This window comes from Tamandua tetradactyla, chromosome 8 (genome assembly GCF_023851605.1).
Source record: "Tamandua tetradactyla isolate mTamTet1 chromosome 8, mTamTet1.pri, whole genome shotgun sequence".
Classification (NCBI taxonomy): Eukaryota; Metazoa; Chordata; class Mammalia; order Pilosa; family Myrmecophagidae; genus Tamandua; species Tamandua tetradactyla.
This window is the reverse complement of record NC_135334.1, coordinates 38,501,510-38,524,138: the sequence shown is the minus strand read 5'-3', so window position 1 is coordinate 38,524,138 and position 22,629 is coordinate 38,501,510. Positions and strand designations below refer to the sequence as shown.

The 22,629-nt window shown below is 33.4% G+C and overlaps 1 protein-coding gene and 1 pseudogene across 2 annotated transcripts in view; both read left to right on the top strand.

Annotated features, from left to right (window-relative positions):
• Window positions 1-22,629, top strand: part of DYNC2H1 (dynein cytoplasmic 2 heavy chain 1) — a 522,264-nt gene that overhangs the window by 470,252 nt on the left and 29,383 nt on the right. For both annotated transcript variants that reach the window (XM_077113112.1, XM_077113111.1), the window contains exons 86-87: window positions 6,380-6,489; window positions 7,580-7,661. In XM_077113112.1, coding sequence (XP_076969227.1) covers window positions 6,380-6,489; window positions 7,580-7,661 — 192 coding nt within the window. The remainder of the gene's footprint in view (window positions 1-6,379; window positions 6,490-7,579; window positions 7,662-22,629) is intronic.
• LOC143644301 (cold shock domain-containing protein E1 pseudogene) lies at window positions 10,087-13,026 on the top strand (annotated as a pseudogene).

The window sequence follows — 22,629 nt, the reverse complement described above, 5'->3', positions numbered from 1 at the left end:
AGTACATATGGCAAGAAATTATTTCTTTTAAGGATCACATAGTCTAAAAATTATTAGAGCTCCAGGAAGCTGTTCCAATTCAATCTTGCTCTCTTGAACTATGAATTTTATATATCAGAATTTTATATTTTAGAATTTTATATCTCAGAATCCCCTGGCTAAACTTATGGAAAAGAACATTTAATTTCTTTTGTTTTCCCCATGATTAATAATGTAATAGGTAAACCTAATTTATAATATTTGAATAATGATGATATAAACCCGGGTTTTGGTTCCAGAAAATTTGGATTCAAGGAATGGCAAATATCTTGTAGTACATTCACTATTAAAGTCAGTGCAACATACTGTGGGAGTAAATACTTTCTTTAATCTTCTGAGGTTGTAATTATAATTCAATTCTTGTTAATCCACTTTGTTCATGAGCTGCAGTTTGTTACCTTTTATTCTCCCAAGGAACTGAAAAACTCGTTATACATAGGACTATTAACCTGCTAATAACCTTTAATGTTTTGTTTACTCCAGTCAAAACAATGACGTATTTTTATTCTGGATAAATTAGATTTTAGTTCTGGATAAAAATTTATTCCCAGATCATAAACCCCTAAATTTATATTAAGTAATTTTGAAAACAAGATGGAGTATAAAAGGTGGCATGTCATGAAGAATGCCTAAATTGCTTGTTAATTGCTTTAAACACTTTTTCCATGGAATTCAGTGCATTAAAATAAAATGGTATAAGTTCGTTAATCCATTGCATTTTTGTTTATACAGCATGCTATTATTGTGAATGAAGATAGTCATTAATGGGTTGTAGGCCAGACCCAGCTTAAATATATATGTTGATGTATTTTCTTCCATTATGTTTCAATGTGTTTAAATAATGTTTTATGTAAGCAGGTTCATACTATGTTTATATTTTTGCATTCTGATCAATTGGCATTAGATCATGAACATTTCCATGAGCATTAGGTCATGAACACTACCATTAAATAGTCCTCAAATACCTTTTTAATTTTTTAATTGAGTATATAATTTTTTACTGCATTGATGAAAATGCATACATGTAAAATTTAGCTAATTTCAAGTATATGTTTATTATGTTTTTAATTTCTTAATATTCTAAATAATTTTAAATGAACAAGCTACATATGGTAGTATTTGTCTGAATTCTTGATTATTTCCTCAGATTAGGAATCTCTTGATTATTTCCACAATTTAGATTCTGAGAAAAGGATAACTGAGTAAAAAAGTTGGAAGATTTTTTAAGTGTCGGCATATTTTATCAAGTTACTCGCAAGTAATATTATATAATATGCACTCTTACCAAGATTTTTTTCCATTTCCTTGATCCCTTACCAACATTTGAGTATCATTGTTTCTCAATCTGCTATTTTGATGGGCAACAAGCATATCGCAGTTTTTAAATTTACCTTCTTAAGAACTTTTGGGGATGATCATACTTTCTTATTTCAATAAACATGTAAACAATTTGCCATAGTGTTAAAATTTATTAATCCATTTTCATTTTTGTGAAAAATATTTTCTTGGTTTGGTTTTATTGCCTTTTGTTTACATTATTTTTGTATATATATTTTTATGTAATTAACATGTATTTCTTTTCTTTCTGTTTTCAAAGGAAGCCCACAATTCCGTGATCACATACTTTCCTTCTTTTTCCCTACTCTTAAAATGATTTCCTTTCGTTTTTTTTTTTTTTTTTTTTTTTTTTAGCTGTATTAAACGATATTATTCTATTCTGAATGCTGAGTAACATAGTTAGCTTGGGTTAGAATATGAAGACAACTTCCCCGATCCCCCAACAGTTAACTGTTTTTCCTTGGAAGGAAATTTTATTCTCTGTGGGGTATAACTGATAACATTTATTTGGATTTACTCCTGTCATGTGCTTTACTGGTTTCTGCATTATGCCTTTTAGCTCTTTGAGTTTTTTAAAAAAGTACATTTGATTTTGTTAAAATATTAGGTTTAATTCTGTTTAACTGATTTCATTGTTATAGCCTATAGCTTTAACCTCTGACTTCTGCATTCTTAAAATATTAGTCTTGATTAATCTGTAAAAGAGTTAGAGAACATTTCTGGGTAATGTTTTCAAAAATAGGTACAGAAGTGGCATATTTATTTTCTTCTAGTTTATATAAAAATGTTTTCTGTTATATCCACAAATGAATAGTAACTTAACTAGATGTAAAATTCTCAAGGAAACAGCTTTTTTTCCTTCAAAATTCTGTACATATTGGTCTATCATATTGTAGCATTTACTTTACAGTAAAGTATGAGGTTAGATCCATTGTGAATAGCCTGATTTTGCTGTCCTGATAATAATAGGATGCTTACCTCTTTTATTTGTAATTTGAAAATATGATTAAAAAGGGAGTAGAAATATAGTTAGAAAAAAAGCACAGGATTGATTTTATCAGAAAGATGATTAGCTGTTTTACGTATTCATAGATACAGGGATACCTCCCCATCCCTCCCCACCCTGTTAAAGAAAGAATTATTTGACTCTGTCTCAAATTATGTCTTGTATTCCAGTTGTTCTGATCTCTTTCTTATATTCTTGAGAGCATTCTGTTCACCATATCTGCCATCTTTATCATCAGTTTCATTTTCCTTTTTTCTTCTATATTTGGGGAGTTTCTGTTTGGACTTTATTACACTGATTTAAGTTTTCACAGTGCCAATTGTTCTCTTTACTATTTCCAGTGTGAATTTTCATTCTTATATTGCTATTTTAATTTCATTGCCATTTCTTCTTTACTAATTCATCATAAGTTTTGGTTTTTTTTTCAACTCATCAAATTATCCGTTCACTTACTTAGTCTTTTCTTTCCTCAGATGCTTGTTTCTATCCTTAGAGGTTATTATATCTTATACTTTCCCATCATGAATGCCAAAAGTTTTAACTTTTCTAAATTTTAGTTTCTTTGGAAAATCACTTTCAATATTATGTTCTTTTGTGGATGAGTTCACATTTAAGAAATCTTTTTTTTACTCTAAAGTCAACATATTCTCATATCTTCATTTTAAAATTTTAATGATTTACTTTTATCTTTTGATCTTTCATCCTATTGGAATTTTTTTGCCTATGTTCTAAATTGGTAATTTAAATTTAATATTTTATCCATTTGAGATAAGCAATTATTCAATATCATATAGCAGATAGTCTGTCCTATCACCATGGGTTTTTAGTTACACTTACGCCATTTATCAAATATAAGTTTCATTTTGTATGATGAAATGACTGCGGCCCCCTGCCGTTTTAGGTTTACAACTTCCTAAGTCATTGCACAGGAAGAAATAAATAGGGAGGATGTTTTTTCAGGTATGTTTCATAAATCAGGATAACCTTACCCCAGTACCTACTGCCAGGCAGCCTCCTGGAGAGTCCTCCTAGTTCCAGTGCCTAACAGGAGAAGAATTCTAACGAAGTATTTTAGTTTCCTTGCTGCTAAAGCAAATACCATGCAATGGTTTGGCCTAAACAATGGAAATTTATTGGCTCATGATTTTGAGGCTAGGAGAAATCCAAAGTCAAGGCATCACCAAGGCAATTCTTTCCCCCTTAAGATTGGTATTCTGAGCCTGGCTTCTGGCAAGCCTCGGTCCTTGGCTTCTCCATCACATGTTTGTGCACATGGCAGTACCTCCTATTTCTCTTCCTGTCTTGTTGACTTCCAGCTTCTGGCTGTACCCTGTGTCTTTCTCCTCTGATGCCTTCCCTATAAGACCTCTAGTAATAGGATTAAGACCCATCCTGATTCATTTGGGCCACATTTATCAAAGTAAATTCATCAAAAGGTCTTAATTACAAGGGTTCATACCCACAAGAATGGATTAACTTTAAGAATGTATTTTTCTAGGGTGCATACCTCCAGTTACTACAAGATGCTCTCAATTTCTTATGTAGTTTTCCTCTCACTACTTTTTGTCACATTAATTTAAGCATGTCTTATTTCCCCTAACTAGATGATATGCTCTACATTTAGTAAATGCTTCTGAGTAAATATCATTTGTATTCATTGATTCTCCATCATCACCAGCATTTTTTTTAAAAGATTAAATATTACTATTTTTTAACTGTGACATGTAACTTGGGAAAAAATAATTTTATGTATGTCATAATGGGATTATTCTAGATGATTTCTAATGTTCATTCCAGGTTAGAAGTTTTACTCCCTATAGTGCTAAGTGTATATTTATATATACATTGAGGGTATTCAAAAAATCACCCAACCCATTAAGTTGTTCAATTCTACTAGCTGTTTATTTGCTTCTATCCATTTATCATGTGAAGAATTATAGGTAGAGGGTCCATAATCAAAGGTGAGACTAAAGATCAATGTTTAGTCTTAAACCTGATCCTTTAAAAGGAAGTAGTATGGCCCATGACCAGGAGTGGAGTAAGGAAGAAACATTTACTGAAAAATATTTTCCAACTAATATGCCTGCAACTTTATTGGAAGCCCATTCATTTTTGTATATTTCTGCTTATTAAAGATTATACTATTGAAGACTTTATTTTCATGCAATTTTTAAAAAGTGCAGTTTTTAAAATAAGAAAATGTGCTTGTTGGTTCTTCCCTGTGAAATTTGCTGCTAAAAGACGTTATACACATTAAAATAATTTATTTACTCTTTATCTTAACTAATATCTTTGTGTTAGTCTACCTTTAAACTTAACAGACAAGTCATATTTTCTTATGAACTAATAAAAATATTTTGACTAAAAAAGCTTTTCTTCCTTGATTAACTATATTAATTCAAACTTTAATGAAGTAAAAATCTGACTATCAGCCAGACGCTAATTTTTAATTAATTTGAATAAATCTGCATCCATTCCTGGCAACACTTTTTCTGGAATTATTTGAATTCAAAATTAATTTTTAAGGCATTAATAAAGTAACTGTATAATTTGAAATATTTCTGTTTAATTGATTATTTAAAAATAGCTGGTGCAAAATTACAGAAATAAATATTATGTACAATCGAAAGGGTTATGCAAACACAATTTGCTGACTGCATTTAGCTACTGAAAATAAAAGACAGATAATTTAATGAAATCATTTGATTAGGGAATAAACAAAAGGTCCTTAGCTTAATTTAGAATTATTTAGTAAAAATAGATAGTTTTTGAAGTGTTATTATTGTAAAGGATACTCTCTAGGAAGAAATAATTATACTTTGTTAAGGAGATCTCTTTTAGAAATTTTTTCTGTTTATGAAATCAGCATTTTATCCACTGGAGAAAGGAAATAGGTGCATTTTTGCTATAGGATATGAGTCATAGCCAAATGCATTAAGATATGAAAGTAAATATAATAGCTTTGGAGATTTTAATTTCTCCTATTCTAGACTTAGCTAACAGATATAAATGCTTAGATAGATAATAGGGTGTTACAGTACATGAAATACATCCTTTCTACACAGTAATAAACACCTTTTTTTCTAGACTATTTATAAATCATGCAAAATGAATTACTGGGTAAGTGATAATTCTGTAAGTTTTTTAGCCACTTTACTGTGGTACCATCTTGCTGTGCCTCCATTTTCTCATTTGTAAAATGGTGATACTAATGCTAACTCTCAAAGTTGTGTTAAGCATAAAATTAGTTAGTAGATGTAAAGTACAGGAAAGTCAATGCCTGTTATATAGTTAGTATTGCACTAGACTTTATGTTGCTTTAGTTATTTGCTCTAAATAGCAATTTTCTTTTATTATACTCACCACACACACTTCAGTAGGTTTATATTTCTCCATAAGGATTATAGGTTGATCTACAAAATGATACGTAAGAAGAAAAGACTTTTATAAACAACCTTAAACAAAGAATTATTATTTCTTCTTGGGCATTATCCTCTCTCATAATACTTAATTCAATAATGTGGCAAATTGCCTCCTGAATTTGGATCTGGAACCATATTTTAGTTAGCACTGTCAAGACTTGGGGGCCCTGAGGATCCTTAAGTTAGACCTGAATGCTTAATATGTCCTGAGCAAACTTTGAGAAGGTGGGTCATCACTGGGAGCAGTGCCAGCCAAGACTAAAAAGTTATACATTACATTAATTCTCATATTTTAGACTTTATATTTTGAGATTTTTACCAACAAAAGATTGTGCAAAGTAGCAGATTTGTGATGAATTGATATTATGCCAAATAACTGTCAGACATCACAATATAAAGTGGAAATTTTCTTTTTCCTAGACATAATTTCAAAGCATTTGAAAACCACATAACTTTCTAATTGAAAAACGACTTATGTGTAATGTCTCTGCTTTCTTAATCTTTCACATTTACAAAGTTTTCAAAGTATGTATGTGTGTGTGTGTGTGTGTGTGTGTATGTTTTCTTTCTCTAGAACTGGGTAGATAAAGCTGAGAAACAGGCTCTTCTTGCTGAAACGCTTGACCTGTCAGAACTCTTCCATCCAGACACATTTCTCAATGCTCTTCGTCAGGAAACTGCAAGGTAATGAAAATTATTTATTTGTCTATGATTGTAATTGTTTTGCTTTATTCACTTCTGATCACATTCCTTGGATTGTCAAGAAATGAATTTATTGTTGAAATTCAGATATATTATTTCCTAATATTGTATAATTAATTACACAGTTAACTTTTTTTTTTTTTTTGACATGGGCAGGCTGCGGGAATCAAACCCAGGACTCTGACACAGCAGGCGAGAATTTTGCCACTGAGCCACCATTGACCGCCCTACACAGTTAATTTTTAGTTTTAAAAAAAGCTCCACATTTATTATATTATAGAATTAAAGAAAAGTGAAATAATTTTTATAATTTTAGTCATTTATTTATATAGACCTGAGCTGTCCTATATGGTAGCACTAGTCACATAGTAGATTTAAATTAATTAAAATTAAATAAAATTGAAAATTCAGTTCTCATTTACATGAGCCACATTTAAAGTGCTCAGTAGCAACATATGGCTAGTGGCTACTATTTTAGCCACATGGACAGCATTTTTATTTTCCCAGAAAGTTTGGCTGAACAGTGCCAACTGGACTTCTTGATTGGAATAGGGCTTGATGGTTAAGATGAAGCTCCTTTTCACAGCACTTGTGTTGTTATAGACAATATTTTTTAACAAAATAGGGTGTAATAAAAGAGACATAACCACAAATATTCTGCACAGAATTTAGTTGTTCTTTAATGACTCAGGGGGCTTTCAATTTGTACTTCTTAGGATCACACTATAAATATCAATTAATATTTCATTTCAGCTAATAATCATTTATTGACCATCTGTCATGTGCCTGCATTTGAGGGTGGTGGTCAAAATGGAGAATGTAAAAATGAGAAAGGCCCTACCCTTATAAGGAGCTTATAACCTTGAAAAGGAAACTGACAGATAAACAGCTAACTTTAAAAACTTAAGGTGAAATCTAAGATATTTTGTATAGTTTAATAGAGCTGATTATTTGCACATTCCAAATAGTTCAATTTTAAATAAATAAGAATATATACATATATATATCTTCACTTACTATCATAATTTAATTCCTGAAATTTTATTTATTTCTGACATTTGATGTCTTATAGGGCCATGGGTCATTCTGTGGATAGCTTTAAATTTGTAGCATCGTGGAAAGGTCGATTGCAAGAAGCAAAGCTGCAAGCTAAGGTACTTGACCAATTCTAGTATTTGTCTGAGTCTAAAAATTACATTGTCAATAACTGTGATAACATTCTACAACTTTGTTCATAGAGTCACTTATTTTATAGTGTAGGATCAGTATAGATAGATTCTGTCACAGGTGAAAAAATCAAAATAAAATAAGATCTAGCATGAAATAACTTGTAATACAAAATAGGAAATATATAAATATAATGAAAAATTTAGAATTTTAGGGATGCTAAAATTTGAAAATTTTAACTTTTTAAAAAATATTCCAAATCAAAGTTACTTTAAGGTGCCTGTTTGAAAATTCAATTTAATAAACATTTACTGTACAATAAACTACATATAAAATGTTGATATATAAAAAATTAGATTAAATCTTGTCCTCAGGGAGTTTATACTTTGTATATAAATTAAGTTCCTATTAAAAAACAATGTATGATTATCCATTTCTTTTGTGGTCTAAATTTTCCTAGCCAGCGTTCCTGTTAAAATCCATTACTTTTACAATACTAGATAATCATTCAAATGTTTATAACAAAAGTAATTAAAAGGCTGTCATGGAAATCCTTCTCCCAGCAACTCCTACCATCTTCCACATAATTAGTGACTCTTCCCTACCATTCCTCTTTCCCGTCCTCACACACAGAATTGCTTCTTTGACATTTTTTTCCACTAATAACGTGACACTTTGCCTAGTATATTATGATTATTTCTGTCCATGTGGTCTGCCTTATGAGACTGTAATGTCTTTGGGGACAAAGACTTTGTCTTTATACATCTTTAGATTCCCAGCATGTAGTCCAGTGTGTCACATATAATTCAGTTTTTTTAAATGAATTAAATACAGATTATATTTCTTTAACTTAGTTAACCCTGGACAGCCAGCTTTTCAGACGTTTCATTTTTATAATTCTGGTTCCCAGTTCAACAATCGTTTTTTTTCCATATCATTTACTACTTTCTAACACTATATCATTTATGCATCATATTTATTTTTGTCTGTCTTCTTACACCACTAGAATGTAAGTCCCATGAAAGAAGTAATTTTTTTCCTGCTGTTTTGTTGTATCTTAAATGCCTCCAACAGCAGCTGGTACATAATAAGAACTCAGTAAACCCTTGTGGAATGTTAAATTGAGGGCCTGCAATAGGAGAGACACTATAGTAGGTGTTCTTAGCATCAGCTATAATGGTGCAGTATGACAGAAATTTGGTTGTTAACAGTAAATTAGATTTCTCTCTTTTCGCTCTTATTTGAGCCAATTCCCTCTTGAAGGTGAAGGAAATAGAAAGGTTTTCTTTGATCCCTTTGTATTTTATTCTAACCTTACCCTCAAGCCAATGTAGAGAAATACTTTACCTATACTAAAGGTTAGGAAAGGAATGGAGGATATGACATGTACAATCCATGTAAAATACCATGTGCTTGATTTGTTGTGTGATTTCTGACAGCTGCAAGCCATACACAGTGTGTATCATCATTATTCAAAAATAGGGGTATAAAAAACAAGGGAAGTGAATTTTATTGTGTCGAGGTGTGTTCTTGTTTGCTAGCTGCTGGAATGCAATATACCAGACATGGAATGGCTCTTAAAAAGGGGAATTTAATGAGTTGCTAGTTTACAATTCTAAGGCCAAAAAAATGTCCCAATTAACATGTCTATAGAAATGTCCAATCACAGGCATCCAGGGAAAGATACCTTAATTCAAGAAGGCTGATGAAGTTCAGGGTTTCTCAAGTGAGAAGGCACATGGCGAACACAGAGTTTCTCTTTCATCTGGAAAGGCACATGGTGAACATGGTCAGGGTTCCTCTCTCATCTGGAAGGGCCATGGCAAACATGGCATCATCTGCCAGCTTCTTCTCCTGGCTTCCTGTTTCATGAAGCTCCTCGGAGGCATTTTCTTCTTCATCTCCAAAGGTCGCTGACTCATGGACTCTCTGCCTTGTGGTGCTGCGGCATTCTCTGCTCTCTCCAAATCTCTCATTCTCCAAAATGTTTCCTCTTTTATAGGATTTCAGTAAACCAATCAAGACCCACCCACGTGGGTAGAGACATGTCATCACCTAATCCAGTCTAACAACCACTCTTGACTAAATCATATCATCCAGGGAAATGATCTGATTACAGTTTCAAACATATAGTATTGAATAGGGATTATTCTACCTTTATAAAGGTAGATTTTTTTTTCTACCTTTATAAATGGGATTTTGATTAAAACATGACTTTTCTAGGGGACATACATCTTTCAAACCAGCACAAGGTCTTCATATTCTCAGAACTATGTACTTAAAAAATAGGAATTAAGTCATCCCACAAAATCACAAGCTTCTATAGTTGCTTTTATTGATGGATAAAAAGGCTGACAGAGAAAAAATTTCTTATTTAAGTTCTTTAAAAAAAAGAGCCAATTCCTACGTACCGGGCCGTGCTGCTTATGGCGGTGCTGGAGAGGGGGCGCTGAGCTGTTGGGTATGAAGTGTAACAGAACAGACTTTACCACCTGAAACTGCTGCTTCAAGTTCAGATCAGGCAAGGAACAAACGTCGTAACAACTAACAAGACCAAAGAAGAGTACACTTAAGTTGAAGACACAACACTTGATCTGAAACAAGAAGTTTGTGCCTATTCAACAGCTTTGAAAGAGCACTTCCCAACGCTGCTAGTAGTCTTTGTTTTCTTCAGTGCTGTACTGTGAGATTGCCCGGTGCAGCAGCAGTTGTATTCTTTATTAGCTTGATAGATCATTTTCTCTCGCTCTTTTTTTTTTTTTTTTTTAATATTAGCAACTTTCATCCTTTCAAACGTGTGCTGAAAAAGAAGAATCAGCAAATACTACTGAAAGTGCAATAATATTTGATTATCACTGCAAGATGAGCTTTGATCCAAACCTTCTCCACAACAATGGACACAATGGGTACCCCAATGGTACTTCAGCAGCACTGCGTGAAACTGGGGTTATCGAAAAACTGCTAACCTCTTACGGATTTATTCAGTGTTCAGAACGTCAAGCTAGACTTTTCTTCCACTGTTCACAATATAATGGCAACCTGTAGGACTTAAAAGTAGGAGATGATGTTGAATTTGAAGTATCATCTGACCGGCGGACTGGGAAACCCATTGCTGTTAAACTGGTGAAGATAAAACCAGAAATCCTCCCTGAAGAACGAATTAATGGACAAGAAGTGTTTTATCTGACTTACACCCCTGAAGATGTCGAAGGGAACGTTCAGCTGGAAACTGGAGATAAAATAAACTTTGTAATTGATAACAATAAACATACTGGTGCTGTAAGTGCTCGTAACATTATGCTGTTGAAAAAGAAACAAGCCCGCTGTCAGGGAGTAGTTTGTGCCATGAAGGAGGCATTTGGCTTTATTGAAAGAGGTGATGTAGTAAAAGAGATATTCTTTCACTATAGTGAATTTAAGGGTGACCTAGAAACCTTACAGCCTGGAGATGATGTGGAGTTCACAATCAAGGACAGAAATGGTAAAGAAGTTGCAACAGATGTCAGACTGTTGCCTCAAGGAACAGTCATTTTTGAAGATATCAGCATTGAACATTTTGAAGGAACTGTAACCAAAGTGATCCCAAAAGTACCCAGTAAAAATCAGAATGACCCATTGCCAGGACGCATCAAAGTTGACTTTGTGATTCCTAAAGAACTTCCCTTTGGAGACAAAGATACAAAATCCAAAGTGACCTTGCTGGAAGGTGACCATGTTAGGTTTAATATTTCAACAGACAGACGTGACAAACTAGAACGAGCAACCAACATAGAAGTTCTGTCAAATACATTTCAGTTCACAAATGAAGCTAGAGAAATGGGTGTGATTGCTGCCATGAGAGATGGTTTTGGTTTCATCAAATGTGTGGATCGTGATGCTCGCATGTTCTTCCACTTCAGTGAAATTCTTGATGGAAACCAGCTCCATATTGCTGATGAAGTAGAGTTTACTGTAGTTCCTGATATGCTCTCTGCCCAAAGAAATCATGCTATTAGGATTAAAAAACTTCCGAAGGGCACGGTTTCATTCTATTCCCATTCAGATCATCGTTTCTTGGGCACTGTAGAAAAAGAAGCCACTTTTTCCAATCCCAAAACCAGTAGCCCAAATAAAGGCAAAGAGAAGGAGGCTGAGGATGGCATAATTGCTTATGATGATTGTGGGGTAAAACTGACTATTGCTTTTCAAGCCAAGGATGTGGAAGGATCTACTTCTCCTCAAATAGGAGATAAGGTTGAATTTAGTATTAATGACAAACAGAGGCCTGGGCAGCAGATTGCAACTTGTGTGCGACTTTTAGGTCGTAATTCCAATTCCAAGAGGCTCTTGGGTTATGTGGCAACTCTGAAGGATAATTTTGGATTTATTGAAACAGCCAATCATGATAAGGAAATCTTTTTCCATTACACTGAGTTCTCAGGTGATGTTGATAGCCTGGAACTGGGGGATATGGTGGAGTACAGCTTGTCCAAAGGCAAAGGCAACAAAGTCAGTGCAGAAAAGGTGAACAAAACACACTCAGTGAATGGCATTACTGAGGAAGCTGATCCCACCATCTACTCTGGTAAAGTCATTCGCCCCCTGAGGAGTGTTGATCCAACACAAACTGAATACCAAGGAATGATTGAGATTGTGGAGAAGGGGGATATGAAAGGTGAGGTCTATCCATTTGGCATAGTTGGGATGGCCAACAAAGGGGATTGCCTACAGAAAGGGGAGAGTGTCAAGTTCCAGTTGTGTGTCCTGGGCCAAAATGCACAGACTATGGCCTATAACATCACACCCCTGCGTAGGGCCACAGTGGAGTGTGTGAAAGATCAGTTTGGCTTCATTAACTATGAAGTAGGAGATAGCAAGAAGCTCTTTTTCCATGTGAAAGAAGTTCAGGATGGCATTGAGCTACAGGCAGGAGATGAGGTGGAGTTCTCAGTGATTCTTAATCAGCGCACTGGCAAGTGCAGCGCCTGTAATGTTTGGCGAGTCTGCGAAGGCCCGAAGGCTGTTGCAGCTCCAAGACCTGATCGGTTGGTCAATCGCTTGAAGAGCATCACCCTGGATGATGCCAGTGCTCCACGCCTAATGGTTCTTCGTCAGCCTAGGGGACCAGATAACTCAATGGGATTTGGTGCAGAAAGAAAGATCCGTCAAGCTGGTGTCATTGACTAACCACATCCACAAAGCACATCATTAATCCACTATGATCAAGTTGGGGGGGATTCTGGTGAAGGGTTCTGAATATCTCCATCTTCATCCCTCCCAAAATCTGGAATACTTATTCTATTGAGCTATTACACCAGTTTTAACACCTTCCTCGTGTTATGTTTAAAGAAATAAATAAATTTAAGAAAACCATTTTAAAATTATGCACAGTTGCAGCCTGGAAAACTTAAGGTGGCGCCTTATAGTATCAATTTTAGGAGCTTTATTTGGTGCATTAACGCAACTGGTAATTGCAAAATCCACTTCGCCTGTGTAAGTGAAAAATAGACTGTTATCTTATTGGCCCTATGAAATTCTGCACTGGGTATTTAGTATATACTCTACCCTCATTACTTCAGGCAAGATGTTTTGCCTTAGCACTCAGTTGCATTCTTTTCTTTTTCATTATGCTTTACTTCTGAAGACGGTATGAGGGTAGAATACATTACCTATTAAAATTACAAAAATTAAACAATGTATAGGCAAACCATTTCCTTAAGTTAATGGCCAAATGTTAAAATGTTATTTTTCATATCATTTATAATCTTGTCACAGTCCACTTAACGAAGTTTGGTTAGATTTCAGTGAAAATTCTCTTACAGAGTAGGTTTTTTTTCCTTCGTGGGATGGGGGATAACTTTACTACAATTAGTATGTTTGGTGCAGAATTTCATGCAAATGAGGTGTGCCGGCAGTGTGATAATTTAAACGTATTTAAACAAACAAAAAAGGACGAATGCACAAACTTGCTGCTTAGATCACTGCAGCTTCTAGGACCCAGTTTCTTTTACTGATTTAAAAAAAAAATAAAAAAAAAAGTTGTGCCTGAAAAAAAAAAAACAAAAAAAACAACAAAAAAAAAAGAGCCAAGACACCTTTTAAAGCAATTAATGGAGCAATGTGAACCTTTCGTGTCTAATTTATAAAATGGATTTAAATAATATCCTTCCTTGACACTTATTATAAACATCTCCAAAAAGCATATATATGTAAACACACACACATATAAATACACATACATACACACATATTTTTTATTTAGCATGTAATTTGGGTCAGGTTTTATTTAGACAATATTTATTTCTTATTAATGAAAATATATTTTCATTTTTATAAATAAAGTTCTTTATTTGTATCCAGTAAAGCAGAATTTTTTCTTTTTTTTCTATCAAGGTTCATAAAAAAGATATCGTGAAAAGTAGAATATTCACTTGTAAATTTATTTAGGAACATAAATTAACTTGGTACAATGGCCAGAAAACAATTATCCCATTTTTGTTAGTAATGTAATATTGCCTCATATTCTTACAATTTTAACTAAAATGGTCATCCCTACACATGAGATTTAAAGTAGTTAAACAAAATTTTTCCCTTTTTTGGTCCACTGACGCATATTATAAAGGCCATTCCTAACTTTTGTTACCTGCATCATCTCCAGAAATAATTATTAGCTGTTTGTAAGCTTCTCATTAGTAGCACATGGCAAAATCAGTAAATTAAATGATCCATTTAGGTTTTTTAAATCATATTTTTCTACCAAAGGGATTGTTTCATTAGAAGAGTTTTGAATTTAAATTTAAATTATTCATGAATTTTATTGTCACTCTAGATTTTAATTGGTTGTAATATTGTTTTCAATCTTTATCAACCTAGACCGAACTAAACCAGTGAAATATTCAAGAAAGGCTGCAGTTCCCCAAACCAGTCAATATCTTAAGTCTTCTAGGCTTACTTAAGAGAACAAGTATGTATATTGATTTTCAGATCCTGAACCTGGCCCTCTAAAATGTCCTTACTACCATTATTGATTTATTATCTTTTAAAAAACAGTTGTGAAATTTGGTGCTAGAAAATGCATGTTCTAGTTTGCTAGCTGCCGGAATGCAACACACCAGAGATGGATTGGCTTTTAATAAAAGGGGATTTATTTTGTTGGTTCTTCAGAGGAAAGGCAGCTAACTTTCCACTGAGGCGCTTTTCTTACGTGGAAGGCACAGGATGGTCTCTGCTGGTCTTCTCTCCAGGCCCCTGGGTTCCAACAACTTTCCCCGGGGTGATTTCTTTCTCCATCTCCAAGGGCCCGGGCTGAGCTGCAAGTGCTGAGATGAGGAATGTCAAGCTGCTAGACTGTGCTACATTGCGTTCTCTCATTTAAGCACAAGCCAATTAAGTTAAACGTCACTCATTGCAGCAGACACGCCTCCTAGCCGACTGCGGATGTAATTAGCAACAGATGAGATTCACCTATCATTGGCTCATGTCCACAGCAACAGAACTAGGTGCTTTCACCTGGCCAAGTTGACAACTGAATCTAACTACCACATGTCCACCCCTTGTCAACTTGGCAGCTACTCACATCACCTTAAACAGGTGCAAAATATTCAAATCTGTTCTAGTTTGCTAGCTGCTGGAATGCAATATACCAGAAACGGAATGGCTTTTAAAAGGGGAAATTTAATGAGTTGCTAGTTTACAGATCTAAGGCCGAGAAAATGTCCCAATTAAAACAAGTCTATAGAAATGTCCAATCACAGGCATCTGGGGAAAGATACCTTGGTTCAAGAAGGCCGATGAAGTTCAGGGTTTCTCTCTCATCTGGAAAGGCACATGGTGAACACGGTCAGGGCTCCTCTCTCAGCTGGAAGGGCACATGGCAAATACAGCATCATCTGCTAGCTTTCTCTCCTGGCTTCCTATTTCGTGAAGCTCCCCGGGAGGTGTTTTCCTTCTTCATCTCCAATGGACTCTCCACTTCGTGGTGCTGCAGCATTCTCTGCTCTCTCTAGGTCTCTCTCTCCAAAATGTTTCCTCTTTTATAGGACTCCAATAAACCAATCAAGACCCACTCAAATGGGTGGAGACATGTCATCCCCTAATCCAGTTAAACAACCATTCTTGACTAAATCACATCAACCAGGGAGATGATCTCATTACAGTTTCAAACATACAGTATTGAATAGGGATTATTCTACCTTTATGAAATGGAATTTATATTAAAACATGGCTTTTCTTAGGGGGCATACTTCCCTTCAAACCAGCACAATGCATAAATTAAGTTCCTGTTCAGCTTGCATGTTAGACTTTCCCCATGGCTGTGAGAAGATTGCCTTGGCATTTCTGAGGAACACCCAACCCTACCACCTGCCTTTAATGCTGATGCCACCACATATCAAAAGCAAAACAAAAAACCTAACTGGGAAAATCAGTCTTATTAGATACATTAAAGGACATGTTAATAATGTGATTATTATTATCACATTATTAGTAGAAAGCTACTGCTCCTTTGGATCGGGTTTAGATAGCTATTTATGTTGCCAGTTGACCTCTGCTACCCCATGCCAGTCAGGAAGTCTGCCCATATGCCAGATGGTTATCATAATATGCGTATTCCTTTTCCCTTCCTCATAGATCTCATTAGGACATAGACAGAAATAAAAAGAGTAAATAAATGAAATATTAGGCATTTGAGATTTCATGAAGAAGATGGGCACATGAGAATTGGGAGTTATCAACTTTATACACATCCTCACCAGAATAAGTGTGAGCTATCAATTGAAGCTTTCCAACCCACAATGGAAAATCTACCAAAAAAAAAAAATAGCAATAGCAAAAAACATATACTATTCAGATTAACATATGTTTCTGATGACAGTTTTCATTTTTAAAACTGAGTATTAAATGAGAAATGCTCTATGGTCTTATTATCAAGTAGAGATTATTTTTATAAGCATGGCATTTTACTAGTAATTTAATGTTCTTTAAATGTAGATCTCTAAAATAATCTGGTATGCAAACTAATGTGATATAAATCAGTTTAACAAAAATGATTTTTCTTAAGAATTTAAGTGACTGCAGCCAGAGGCTTTAAATCGGTTTAATATCCTCGTAGTATTAACAGCTTTGAGTGTTTTGGTATATTTCCACCAGCTTAAAGGATTTTTAATTCTTAGTTGACTGTCAGGCTTTACCAATTTAAAGCTATGCTCCCCAAATATAAAAAAAAAGGCTTGAAACTGGTTCAAAATTTCCTGTTTTGAAAGTTTGTCTTCTATCAAACTTTCTTACTTTAATTGATCCTCTTTTGAAAATCATCAATGCACTAGCATTACATATTCAATTTCATTAACTCTTCTAGACCTTTCCCAGCTCCCCAAAACTCTTAGAAACCAGCTCACATTTTGGTCTAGAATATAGTTTTCCCTAACCTGTCTTCCTTTCCTTAACCTATAACATCAAGCCACATGTGTAACTTTATATTTTCTAGAAGCCACATTTTAAAAAATAAAATAAATTAATATTCATTTTAATAGTATTTTAAAATTGAGATGTATAAAACACTTGTTTCAACTTGTAGTCAACTTTTTAAGTTATTGAGATATTTTAATTTCCTTTTCCTTGTACAGAGTTTTTGAAATCTAGCATCTTCAAAATTTTTTCAAGAATTTGTAATATTTTTATTAAGCATTTCAAACAAATATAGGACAGAGAATAATAAAATGAACATGCATATTCAAGAGTTTTAAACTCCTGTTTCCTCTTTTTTAGTTGTCTTTTAGTTAAAGCAGATTCCAGACATTGTTTTATTTTACCTCATCATGGTTCTGAATGCATTTCTCAAAAAAATTGATGTTTTCTTGGATAAATAAATAAATACAATAAATTTCACATATAACAAAATTACTTATAATTCCTTGTTATCACTTAATCTTCAGTCCATAACAGTATTTACCTGTTTATCTTAACCATAACTCTTCCTAACAGTTTATTAAATTCATGAACAAAACAAGTTCCACACATAGAGTTGGTTGTTATGTTCATTTCTGAGTTTGATTGTTACGTGCCTTTGTTTTTTTTTTTTTTGTTTTTTTTTTGGTGCACGGTTCAGGAATTGTACCTGGCTCTCCCACATGGAAGGCGGGCATTCTAACCACTAAACTACCCTTGCACCCCCTTTTTTTTTTATTAAATTTTTTGTTACATGCCTTTTTATATATATATGAAATGTCTCTTTTTATTTCATACTGCTGTTTGCTAAAGAAACCAAGGTACTTGTCCCATAGAATAATCTACATTCTGTATTCATCTGTTTCCTTATAGCATTATTTAACTTTTGCTACTCTGTCCTTCCAGTTCTTATAAAGAGACATTAGTTCCAGAGGACTGATTATATTCACTTTTTTTTTGATGAAAATATCTCAGATGGCACTTCGTACTTTATTTTGCATTTTGTAATGAGGCACACAAAGTGTAGTTCTCCAATTTTTAGTGATGCTAATATTAATCAATGTGTACAGGTGGTGACAGCCTGATTCCTTCATTATAAAGTTTCCCATCACCCTTTCATCTAAGTATTTTAACCATTAATGGTCATTGCCTGAATAATTAGGAATGCAAAATTGTGATTTCCTAATTCTGTTCATCCTTCTGCATTTATTAGCTGGAATTCTTCTGTAAATAAACCTCATTGACTAGGTCTATGTGGTTACCAGGATACCATGAAGTACATTTTGTATAGAAAATAAAGGATAAATTCTTGTTTCTTTCAAATTCTTAATATTCAAAATATGGTGTGTTACACTATTTCCAGTAGTGTCCAATGACATTACTCTTTGTTTTTAGGTATCAATGTCAGCTTCTGGGTTCTTACATATTCAATGTGTTTCAGTAAACTGTATTTATAAATCTTTTTAATATGCAATCATCCGTGGTCTTTGGCCTATATATGGAACCTCTTAATATTGACCTCTGTATCTTCTTTTTTTGGTAAACATTTATATTGAAGTTTAATACTTTAAATGCACAAATCTTAAGAATAGAGATTTATGAAATAAGAATACAGACCAGTACACCATCATGCAGATCAAGTGGACAATTTTTTCTCAAAGTAAATTTCTCAAATTAAAAGAACCTGACATTCAGTAGAAACTTTATCTTTCCTTCAGCTATTAGAGATATACTTAAGATATCCTGTTAGATATTTGCCTATCATGTTCCTTTCCTCAGTATATTTTGTTAGATTGTATAATGTACTTTGATTATAAAAAATTGAAAACTTCTGGTCATGATATCTCGGAGAGACCATAATGTATTCCCTCTGTTATAAATGCATAGTAATTATAGATAAAATTTTAAAAGAACAAACCAAAAACATAGCCTAGCTTCATAAATATTTCATTTATTAGAAACTTAATAGAAAATAAAATTGTGAGTAGAGCTGAAGACACGGGCCTGTTGAGCACCAAGTCCAGAAATAGAAAATTGATGCGTAGAAGCATAGCTCCTATAAAGTAAAAGGAATTAAAAATGCTTTATTTGATTTGGGGGGCTGAAACCAGGCTCATTGCTTGAAGCCACTAGGCCCTCCATCTCCTCCAAAAAAAGGAGGCTCTATAAAGCCCATAATCACAGAGCTATGGCATTTTAGAAAGCTGTAATCCTAAGGAACTTGGAAGACAAAGGCATAACACGATTAGATATTGTGTGACACTATCCATCTGATCAACAGACAGAACCATAGTATACCCAACATCACCAGAACAGAAGCTCACAATCTACATTATAAATCATTCAAAGTCTGAAATATGTTCTACAACTAATTGTGGTGCTGTGTTTTGAGCTTTTTTGTATATATGTTATTGTTCACAAAAGAAGAAGGAAAAAAAGTCGATTGTGATGATAAAAAAGTATTTAAGCCCTCTAGCCTCCTATATTCTGGAGGAGCTAGAAGGAAAAATATGAGAGGATCATATGGTAGCCCATGAAAAACTCTAGGATCTATCCTGTAACCACTTTTTGAAGAGTGCTTTGAAAACTACTCCTTTTTATTTCTTTGCTTTTTATATATGTTATACTAGACAATAAAAAAAGTTTAAAAAAAATCTTGTACATGTGTAGATATGGAGGGTATTTATGGTAATTACAGAAGTAGTTTGAAGAGAAATAAAATACCCCTCAAAATGAATCCAAAGTAAATGAGGGAAAGAAATCTAATTCTAGGAAAGAAAACTAGCAAAGTCATCAAATGAAACATCTAGGTCATTTTGCTTGTTATTAATTTATGGAACAACTGGACAAAAACTTAAAATATGTATTCTAGTTTCTTTAGATGGATAAAGAATGGAATAACTTTCACTAAAAATAACAAGAATTTATGGAAGAGAAACAGGCAAATATGATACAGTTGTAGTTGGATATGAAAACTAATCAGAAATCCTAGAAATGAAAAATATAGTCTTTAAATGAAAAATTTGATAGACAAAATCTACTCTATACTAGATACAGTTGAAGAAGGCATACTAAATTGGGAATAGTACTAAGGAATTAATCCAGTTGCATCGCAAAAACAGATTATTTGTGAAAGATATTATGGCATATGGAGGATAGTTCAAGACTCTCTTGAATTACAAAAGTATAGAATGGACACAATGGCATGGAAGCAAAACTTGAAAACCTAATGGCAAGAATTTTTCAGAATTGGACAATGATAAGAGTTTTCAGATGAAAAGAACATAAGAATACCAAGAAGAATAAATGAAAATGAAGTTCAAGTTCACACTTAGTCTCACTATAGTGAAACTGTACAATATCAATGTTAAAGAGAAAAATCTTAAAATCTATGAGATAGAAAAGTCAGATTTCCTCCATAAAAACAGCTGTCATATTGACAGCAGACTTCTCATTACCAACACTAGGTGCTAGAGGACAACATATTCAAATTGTGAAAGAGAATAATTGTTATTCTCAAAATTTATTCCCATCTAAAATATTCAGTAGTGAAATCAATAGAAAGACATTTTCAGAAATCCTAAACCACAAATGTTTACTACTATAAAATTTCAGTAAAAGAAGTATTAAAATGTGTACTTCTAAAAATAAAAAGTGTACTTCTGCAAAAAAAAAAAAAAAAACAGAGAGAGAGGATTGAATCCCAAAAACAACAATGAATCCCAAAATTAACAATTGTAATTTAAATTAAGCAATGGTTGTAAAGTATAATTTTATATTATGCTTAAAGTTCCAAACAGCAATTAGATTAGATTAGAAATAGTGTGCTTTCATGTTCAGAAGGAGAGAAGTACTGAATAAGTTATGAATGTATTAGAATTCATTAGAAAATGACATAGTTATACTTTTAAAATTCAAGGTTAAGCACTTAAAAATTTATATACAATCCATAGCAGAAAAGCAGAAATATTCAGCAAAAAATAAACTTTGTGGTAAAGAAAAAATATAAAATTGTACAATTAACTCTAACTCTATGCCTAGTAACAACAAATGTAAAATATTAAACTCACCACTTAAAAGATGAGATAATCAGATTGGATAAAATTGAAATGCAGTTATATGCTACTTCATGAGATAAATCATTGCTACTCAGATAATTTAGGAATAAACAAATAGAAAAAACTATGGAAGAAGAACGGAATAATGAAAAGATTAAATTTGTTCATATACTGGAAGAGTCAATACTTTAAAGATGTCAGATTTCTTAAATCAATTTTTAAAATTTAATGCAATTTCAACCAGCATTGTAAAGCTTGATTTTTAAATTCATGGTTCAAGTCAAGCTGATTCTAAAACTTATGAATCTCAGAGAGCATTTGCTCACATTACCCCAAAACTTGGTAGCTTAAAATAATAGCAATTTCTTATTTACTCAAAATTCTGTTGTTTGGCTGGGCAGTTCCTCTACTAATTTTACCTGGACCACTTGATACTGGCATTCAGCTAGGTCACCTATATTGGACTTTACAAGCTGGCTTCACTCAGATATCTATCAACTGGTATTAGCAATGAACTGGGGTGCCTCATCTCAATAAGGCTTCTCATCCTCCAGCAGACTAGCCAAGCTCTCATGCATGGCTGTCTCAGGACAGCATCTCAAGTGAGCAGTCTCTTAAGACCTAGCTTCAGAGACTGATTAAAGTCATCGAACTACATCCTATTGGTTATAGCAGATTACAAGGCCAGCCCAAATTCAAGAGGTAAGAATGAAAACTCCACGTCCTGATGGAAGAAAGAAAGTACATTGCAAAGGGGTGTGCATACCAGAATGACAGGAATTTTTAGCCTTATTTTGCAATCTGCCACAATATGGCAGCATTTTTGGGACATGAAGTAAATTTAAAAATAAAGAGTACACTCTCAAGATTTGCTTCATCAGATACTAAGATTTATTATTAAGCTTTGCTAATTGAGATAGTATGGTATTGTTATAGTGAATGAGAAAGTTATGAAATATAGTAGACAGTCCAGAAGCAGACTCATACCTTTAAGACAACTTGACACATGACAGAGTGGCATTACAAATTGGTGGTAGTAGGTGGAAAAACTATTTGATAAATGATTCTGAGGCAGTCACCTAATGGTGAGTTAGTCACCATATAGAAAATTATGGAATTTGATCCATACCTTCTATCATAAGCACAAATTAATTCTGAATGGTTTAAAAAGCTAAATGACAGAAATAAAACTTATTTTGGAAAAAAGCACTTTTAGAAATAAAAATACAGAGAAATATCTCATTTGGGATTTCTTAAAATACAAAAAACAAAAGCCTTAAAGGAAAAAGCTGATAAATTTGCTACCCTAAAATTAAAAAGATACCATTATTAAACTGAAAACCCAGATTACAGGATGGGAGGAGATATTTGCATCTTAGATAACCAACAAAGGATTAGCGCACAAAATATATAAAGGACTTTTGCAAATCAATTTCAAGAAAACAAAAAGCAATTCCATAGTGGGGAATGGAAG